The sequence below is a fragment of the Siniperca chuatsi genome, linkage group LG23, assembly GCF_020085105.1.
Source record: "Siniperca chuatsi isolate FFG_IHB_CAS linkage group LG23, ASM2008510v1, whole genome shotgun sequence".
NCBI lineage: Eukaryota > Metazoa > Chordata > Actinopteri > Centrarchiformes > Sinipercidae > Siniperca > Siniperca chuatsi.
In genome coordinates, this window is record NC_058064.1 from 11463961 (window position 1) to 11473081 (window position 9121).

At 39.3% G+C, this 9121-nt stretch overlaps 2 protein-coding genes across 10 annotated transcripts in view; one reads left to right on the top strand and one right to left on the bottom strand.

Annotated features, from left to right (window-relative positions):
- Positions 1-1699, bottom strand: part of ptpn12 (protein tyrosine phosphatase non-receptor type 12) — a 52579-nt gene extending 50880 nt beyond the window's left edge. For 7 of the 8 annotated variants that reach the window (XR_006376750.1, XR_006376749.1, XM_044185432.1 and 4 more), the window contains exon 1: positions 1105-1699. Coding sequence is in view for 6 of the 8 variants with exons in the window: in XM_044185432.1 (XP_044041367.1) it covers positions 1105-1209 (105 nt within the window). In the remaining 2 variants the exon portion in view is untranslated. The remainder of the gene's footprint in view (positions 1-1104) is intronic. The other variant, XM_044185428.1, reaches the window with a different exon arrangement.
- A 5513-nt stretch (positions 1700-7212) lies between these two features.
- On the top strand, positions 7213-9121 carry LOC122870978. 2 transcript variants are annotated; one of them, XM_044185445.1, is made up of 5 exons: positions 7213-7384; positions 7458-7527; positions 7917-8039; positions 8305-8440; positions 8700-9121. In XM_044185445.1, the coding sequence occupies exons 1-5, from the start codon at positions 7365-7367 to the stop codon at positions 9068-9070; spliced, it is 720 nt and encodes a 239-aa protein (XP_044041380.1). In that variant the 5' UTR covers positions 7213-7364; the 3' UTR covers positions 9071-9121. The 2 variants fall into 2 exon arrangements, with proteins under 2 accessions (XP_044041380.1, XP_044041379.1); XM_044185444.1 differs by having other exon boundaries at positions 7221-7384; positions 8302-8440.

Consider the following 9121-nt stretch of genomic DNA (forward strand, 5'->3'; position numbering starts at 1 on the left):
ATGTAAGAAAGATCAAATTACTATGCTACATACTTTGAATTATATTCTTTTCACAGCCGATAACTATGGAGAGACAACAAAAGAGAAAGAAAGACAGCTTAAGCTTTACGTTTTTCCCTAGATGAATATACAATCAGTTGTTTGTTTATTAGGTACACATAACCAAAAACTAATGCAGTCTTATACAACACCCCTGCACTCAATCCAACCTTCATAATGTTGAATGAAGGCTATAATGTTAAGTTTTAGTTGTCAGGTTTTGATTGGTCATTTTGGAGGCTGCTGTTTAATTTTATTGCTGCTGTTTAATTTTATTGCATTATAATGCGTCTCTAATATTTTGTCCACCCTGTTTATATCAGTGAGGGTACAATGAACCAAGTGTATTGAGCAAACTGTATTTAGCAAATAAAGGCATTGGTTTAACTGTCTTTAGGTGGATTTATCATCCACTACAGTGCATATCTATAGTATAACCATACTATTAACTATAGTCATCCTATGAATATTTCATAGAGATTTCTAGCAATAATAGAATAATATAAAAAACTATGTACATGAATACTACAGTTACACCATAGGAGATAATACATACAATTAAGCTCAGATTGGTTAGTGGATATTCACTGCTTATTGAGTATCTGAGGACAATGAATCACTGCACAGTATCCTAACAACCAGGCATGGTTAACAGACAGTAAGCCACCACATAACACTGCACTTCAGCCCAGCATTTACCTACAAGCTAAGATATCTCAACACCGCCATGTAAAATTTAGCCTAAGGCTGGAAAGTGACGTGAATGTGTCTTGTTGTGTTGTTGTCGTCTTTTTATTTTAAAGAAACAGGAGCCGGTGGTGTTTCTGTGGTTTGGGAGACAATGCTAGGCCGCCATGTAAAGCCTGGAAATGGGAGGAAAAGGAAGAGGGCAGTGAGGCCGCCCCTGCCTCACCTCCTGTGGGATACAGGGAACCAGGAGACCGGGAGGGAGGTGGGATACAGAGGGTCAGTACGGAGAGATGGAAATTATTAAGGGAGACAGGTCTGGTTGAGATAGATATATGGTAAAAGACGCTGGGTAGGCTCCTTTAAATTTTGACCCACCATAAAGTCGCTGCCGAAGTTGTCCTCTCCCCTCTCCTCGTCCCCCTCGCTCATGGCCTTCACCCCCTGGATAAACTTTCTCAGGATGCCGGCTTGGTCCATCATTCAGTCCTCTTCTAACGTATCCCGTTGCCTTTTCCTTTAAAAAAAAAACAACCTCCCAAATTAGCAAGGGGGGAGAAAATTTAAAAATAAAACAAAAAAGGGACACAAGGGAAAGGGGATGAGGGGGAATAAATAAGCTTCACGGATCCTCCCAGAGAGTCATCGTCGTTTCACAACACAACACCTTCGTTTTTTTCTTATCGCCCCATGTTGTTTCTGCCTTTCCTTCTTTCTTCTGGGCTGTTTTCACAACGATACCGTTAACGGTTAACGTTAGTCCCAAAGAAAAGCAGCGGCGCCCGGGTTTTCTGGTCTTCAAACAAGTTCACCACCGTGGCGTAACATAGTCTGTAAACACTTGGTTCTGTGAGAAAAGACAAATAAAGACAAAAGACAAAAAACCTGGTCTGGTCAGTCTATCTACCCCTCCCTGTCTACCTCGGTTGCCACATTCACACACTGCTGCTCGTTATTCGCTACTGGGGAACATCCGGACTGGGCAAAGCCAAGGAACAAAAGGTCCCTCCCCTTCCACGATATAGCCACCTGTGATTGGACAGCCGATATTACAAATTAGAATTTCATTGGCTAACGTGGATGTGGCTCTACCAAATAGCCAGGTCTGATTGGATAGAATGTGTGTCCGTCGTTTTGACGCGGTTAGTCATCGTCATTGATATCATGAATTACCAAATTACCAAAGACAATTTTCCACCTTTGTGGACAATAAAGTTGTATTTTTATCTATTCTGTTCTATATTTATGACGCTTTTTTGTTAAATTCTTAAAGTCGTTCTACACAAATATAAAATTTGTGTAACTTTTGCAACATGTTTTTTATTGTCCTAAACATAACCTATTTGGATTTTTATTTGGTGTGAAATCTGTTCATGTGGCATAGATTAAAACTGTGTTCATTTTCCAGCCTCTACAATACTATAAGAAGACTGCATCGTTTTTATAATGCTGCTTTAATTGGTAGGTAGCTGCTGTTAATACAGTGTCAATGTTGATCAATCTGACCAAACCAATGGAGTCAACTAATTTGCTGTTGCTGATCAGAATTCATATATAACACATATGTTTCCCTGCATGTATAGTACACCCTCGTAGCTTACCTTTTGGAGTTATATCTGTTTTAAACCTGATATTGATATGATCTGTTGTGGAGAAGGGGATGAATTTTCTCATAGTTGTTTAAATAAGACCAGAGGTGAAAAATCCAAATTGTTAACTTAATTAATAGTGGTCCCTTTCAGTTAAATCAGTCATGGATTAATGTGACCGTACTTCTGTTATGTATGGGTCAGATATATAATCTGGATTATGGTACAACCAGAAATAGAAACAAATTTATGATGAAACATCTCCACTAATGGTCACACGTACGTAAGTCTCCTTCCTTGCGGCAGTAGTGCTTTGTTCTAACAGCAACACTGGTGTTAGTACTTATAGTAGCAGTGGTTATATTATATGAGTGTTACATCATTTGATTCAGTTCATTTAAATTTAATGTAACTGACAAAGTGGTGAGAAAGAGAGAGAGCAATGGAGGGAAGAACAAATGGTAAATTGGTATTCTGGAGAGAGTTGTCGGGGGACTCAACAGACACTTATGCATGATTAACTGTCTTCCAATAAACACACACACGGAGAGAAGGGGAATTGAGTTAATTTGTCTTCCTTTCGTTCAACCAGTGACAACAAACAAACCCGTCTATTCAGTCTGAGGAAGAGGGAGAAGGGACGCTGTCGCTGAGCCAACAAGCTTTCACACAAACTGCTTCTTGTTGCTCTTGTCTTTAAACTTATTTGCTTGTTATCCTCAGTAAATATTTAATGTTTTCTTTGCTTTCTCCCCCCCCACTTCTGAGTTTCTGTCCTCTTCTTCATTTACCAGACATGAGGGGCACAGTTGATTTTCATGTCTGATAAGAGAGCCTTCAGCCCCTGCCTTTGCAATTGTTTTTCTCTTTTCTGTCTCTCTCTCATTTAATTTTATTTCTCCTCTCCTCTCCTCTGCTCTCTTAGATGAGACAAAATAAAGTGCAACATGCAGTCTGTCAACAAGCCCTTCACTATGTACTGAATGGGATGGGATGTATGTTTGTTTGTGTTCAGTACATTCGGGCTGCCACTAATTCATTATCCATTCATCTGATGATTATTTTCTCAACTAAATGATGAATCGTTTGGTCTATAAAATGTCATAAAATAGTAAAAATGTCCATCAGAATTTGCTGAGGCCCAAGGTGACGTTTTCAAATGTCTTGTTTTGTCCGACTACCAGTCCAAAACGCAAAGATATTCAGTTGACTCACACATAATCACATATGAGAAGCTGAAACTAGGGAGTTATGTGGCATATTTGCCTGAAAATGTTGTTTAGTAATATTATTTATGTGCCGACAGAATTGTATATAGAGTATTATTTGGACCTAATGTTTCCAGTTGATCACTTCGTGTTGCTGAATCATTATGTATGTCTGTGTTTGTGGTGGGATTTGTTTCTCTCTTCCACAGTTCAGTTCAGGTCAAGTAGACAGAAGAGAGTACACACCAAAGAGTACTATACTGTGTGTGTGTGTGTGTGTGTGTATTATGGTTGTATGGGGAATAATATTTTAAGATAGAGTTCCACCCCCTTCTCTCTGTCACTTCCTTTTCTCAGCACTGATTCTGGTTTCTCTGTACTGTATCTGACCCTGACCTCTGACCTCCCTGTGGGGATCAATTACATATCATATTAATATCCCCTTTTTCCCCCTTAACCACTCGCTCCTGTCCATCCTCCTTTACTGTCCCTCCCACCGTCTCTATTTCTCTCCTCTTTGCCTCCTCTCCCCCCCTCTCCTTCTTCTCTTTCTCCCTCTCCGACTACCTCATTTTTCTTACTCCCCTCTTTTATCTCCCTCTCTCTCTTTTCTCTTTCTGGAATGTGCTGCTCAGAAGCAGCTGAGTGGAGGAATGTTGCTGTAACAAGCCCATACACAACCCCAAGTGAGGGAGGCTCCCTGCACACACACACACACACACACACACACACACACACACACACACACACACACACACACACGGGCGCATACACACTATCTTTCACTTCATGACATTTGTTCTTTGACTTTCTTCCTCGCTGCTAAACGATAAACTCCCTCCTTCCTCTGCCCCATGTTCTGTCTTTCACACATGTGCGCCTACAGTAGAGGGCAGAGCATGAAGCTGCATGTTTGAAAACGTAGCAGAATGAGTATATCTGGTCTGGACACACACACACACACACACACACACACACACACATACACACATACACAGAAAAAGAGAGAGATAGATAGAACGTGAGCCTGCCTGTTGCAGTAATGAAGTAGGGTGAAAATGTCTGCCCTCAGGATAGAGGAATGACTCAGTGGTATGTTACACAACGCCGCCATGCCTCCCTCTGTTACAGACTTCAGAATTCATTCATATACAGAGAGAAAAACCTGAATAAAAGTGTGGGGAACCATAACCAATGCAGATACCTCCATACATGTGACATCAGTTTGAAAACGATGAAAACCATATGCTATGGCCTTTGCAGTCAACACATATCAACCTAATTGAACACCCATGGGAGATTTTGGAGAGATATGTAATAAAGTGCCCTCCACCTCCATCATCAAAACACCTAATGGGAGAATATCTTTTGGAGGAATGGTGTTCATCCTCCAGTAGAGCTCCAGAAGAACTTGTGTTGTGGTGGCCCAACGCCTTATTAAGACACTCTGTGTACGCTTTTCCTTCAGTCTATCACCAGTCTGTATCTGGAACTGGCTGATGGAAAAACACAGAAAGAAAAGAGAAGAGGAAACTGGGAAATGTTTCAGTCTGGTGGCCCAGAAAGTGTCATCTCTAATACTGAATTCAGCATTACCGAAACCAGTGGGGGAAGAAGTTTTGAGGTCCTTTACATAAAAGTAATAAGTAATGTAGTAATGAGTAAAAAGCACAATATTTCCCTATGAAATGTAGTGCAGTAGAAGAATACAGTATCATATCATTTAAATGGTCAAGTAATTGTACTTGTGTAAATGTACTTTCCACCTCTGATTGATAATTTTTCTCAGTAATTTTATCTCAATGCTTTTGTTATCTGCAAAAAAAATCTACATATATATATTACCTGAATTTTACACAAAACAAACAAACAAACAAAACAAAAGTCAACATTACTGTATCATTATCATTATTATCTGTGTGATATGAGTGTAGAAAACGTGTGTGTGCGAGGGTGAGAGTGTGTGCAGAGTGGACCGAGTGGCGAGGTGGGTGATGTGGCACTGCTCGGCCTTCCTGCGTGTGTTCTCGCAGCAACACCCTCAGTGTAACCCTTCCCTCAACAGATTCCAGCCAGCCTGTCTCTGTCTTCACCAATGTCACACACACACGGGCGCAAGTGCATACAAACACACAGACACACACACACTGGCAGGCAGCCAGAGATTGGCGGTTGGACGCTCTGTCAGATTTAGACACATAATTACTGTCCTAGCTTTTGAGAGCAGTATATGTGTGTTTGTCTCTGTGTCTATCTAAGTGTGTTAGACACAGTGTTTTACATGGAGTGTATTTATGTCAGTGACACTAGTGCAGAGCTTCCCCTGCTTGTATATTGACACCAATATTGTAAATGGACCTGGCATACAGTCCAAGGAGACAGTAGACAACAAGTCACACAAGACTGTAGATTACACAGGGAGATATATATAAAAAAGATTCTATCAATCATTTTGGTGTGAGTGTCTTTTTCTAAAATTAGGACGACCATCATGGCTTAGAAACACTGTTTTAAGACGATTCCAGTCACTGCAGAGTAACTTATTATTGACTGGCGCCACCAAGTGGGCAACATTTGCAAGTTGCAGTGCAAACATCACTTAAAGCTGATGTTTTGAGGAAGAAAATGTGAGGGCAGTGAAGGAAAAATCAGTTGGTTCAGTAAGTACGAGTATAATCTCATGGTATATACTGTATTATATTGGTCAAACATTTGTCCTTGAATGAACGACAATTATAGTATCTGACCCAACGTGACAAAGTACTCACATCATGTTAGATAAGATGCGTTTTCTTTTTTTGCTTTTGTTCTCATTTATTCTTTTCTAAAAAATGGTTCTTTTTAATGTTCTTCTTTATTGTTGTGTTTGTTTTCACTTTTATTGTTCACTCTTTCATTTACGCAATCAGTTAACTTATTTCCTGATGTTGATATTTGGTTTGTTCTCCGTTTTTTCTTGCTTTAAAATTATTATTATTATTATTTTATGTGGAGCTCCCAAAAACTGGGCTACCCACTTTGTGGAAGCTAATGGGGCTCAAAGTAAAGAATAACAAAGAGTAGATTACTATTTTATAGATGAGTAATCTACTATGGCCTGATATTTTACTGTTTGGTGTTTAAAATCTTGTACAATATTAATTTATAAATAATTTTTTTATTTATTATTTCAGCTGATTATATTTCAGTTGCATTTTTCTTAGTAAAATGGGACTTCTGTAGAGGACAGCAGCCTTGAATTTGTCTTCACATTTGTTTGCTTCACATTAGTTATATGTCATTGCGTTGTTTTACTACAGCAGTATTTTCAATATTTTATTTGGATTACAAGGCATCTTACCCACTGCAGAGCTGATGTTTATTTCAGTCTTACTTATACAGCATTTTCAATGGCAAATAAGGAGTTTGATAGACAACCTCTCTAAATCTGGTTTCACTGAAAAGAGGCATTAAGATACACTGTAAGTGGAAAAAGAACTACTTTGAAATAAAAACAGACACTGAAGATGTCACTTTGAATCTTCATTCTGAAAATAAGAATGCCGGTTTAACCTGGGATATAATGGGATATATTTGAATGATTAATTGTTTATTGTCACAGTTTATATATTTAATACTGGCCTATTTCCATAACAGGCCTCAGCGGAACGTACACAGGGAACGTACAGGTAGAACTCTGATGTCATATCTGCTCTTTCATGTGTTCCATGTTTCTCAGTTCATTATTCCACATTCACAGCTACTGAACACATCGTATCTGCAAACTGCATATTGATCCTCATATATTCTGAGAGACTTTTACCTGAGCTATTTCAGTTCTCTGTACTGTCAGACTGAAACCATGAGCGACAAGAAGCAAAGGTAAGAAATTCAGTGAATGCAATCCTTCAGTATTACAGTAACACGGGTTAACCTCTCTGAACTTTCTCACCAGGCGACTGCCGAAAATCGGAGAAAAACGGGAGAAGAGAGAAAATGCAAGTGATGTGAACCCAAACAAAAAGGTTTGTACAAGATTACACTGTAGCTCCCTCTGTATTTCATTTACTCTCACACTTAAAATACATTTCTATCAATGTACCTCTTATTCTGTATTGTTTCTTTATCTTGATTCTTTTTCTACATTTGTTCTTTTTTGCTGTTACTTTTGTTTGTTTTTGGTCTCAATCTAAAATTTGTTTGTCTAAAAGCCATAATTGAGACCAGTTTGATCTTTTTCTTTCCAAACAGTAACTTACGGTAACACACGGCAACTTCAGTTGTGTGTTTCATGCCTCAAAGCTGTTATGTTTTGTATATACAAACTATATGTCTGGTCAAACATAGTTTCTTCATTTTGTGCATTATCCAACACAATATTTTAATGTATTTTATATTTTGTGACACATACCAGGTTCATACAGGAGATGTCCATGGCCTCCTGACATCACATGTGTCCAGGCCTGTTGCACACAGATGCACCCAGCCAGAAATTGGCAATGGCTGGCTGCTGAAACAACACATAGGCATCATAATGGTAAGTCTACCTATTTAAATAATTACAAAACAAATTTATGTTGCACTACATAGTTACAGTATTACATTTGGTTGATCACTAATACAATTGTGTTTATTAAGGCCAGTAGTATTTACAGTAGTGGTGGGGGGTAGAGAAGAGTTAAACATTATTATTAGAAACGAAAAAAACCCTAATATTTGTGGAAGGTATTTAGCAAGTTGTCCCTCCCTCTGACATTCCTCCTGTTTTTCTTTCTTCTTTTTTCTACTGTATAAAATAGCAGCAAACAGGTAGTGGCGAACTGGTTTCAACCCACCTTCCCCCATTACCAGTTAAAGCTGTTGCCCAGCAGCAGGTCAAGAAGTTGAGCAAACGCTCCTCAGCCTCCAGACATGGCTTTGTCACCCGGTTACCTGCAGGTGAGAAGAGCTGTTCAATCAATCTGACATCAATCTGAAGCACTCAACTTTATGCATTTTACCAGAGAGACACAAATAGTTCTTAATTTTTCTGTTATGAAACAATCAAAAGGACAATATAAATATTAGCCTTCTGGTGCCATATTGTCAGCTTTATATAGCTCGAGTATAACCTGAACCAGGGTACTTGCAGTATTTCATATTTCTCAGTCAAACCTATAACGTTTTACTGACATATTTTTCTATAATTCTCATTCAGTTGTCAAACAAGACTACAGCAACAAGGAAGGCAGTCATCTGAGACGGGACAGACTGATGCCTGTACATCTGCCCCCGACTGAAAATATGACCCAGTCCAGCTCCAGCAGCTCCTGGTCAGCCGGACACAAACCTGACACGGCTGTCCTCAGGCCAACCACAGGGCTGAAAAACCTCTGCAGGCTGCCTGATATTAAAAACGCTCAAGTTAAGTGCTCCAGGTCAAAGAGCGGGAATCTGCACAGACTGCCATGTGGACTGCCGAGGAAAGAGGAACTTGAGAAGAACCTCAAGCTGCCTCCAATTGCAAACGCGCAGAGGGCTAAGAGTCCCAAAGCGGACATAGCAAAGAAAAAGAAGAAAATTATATGAACATGTAAATCATCTAATTTCTCCCATCAACTTTAAACTTTCTTACATCAA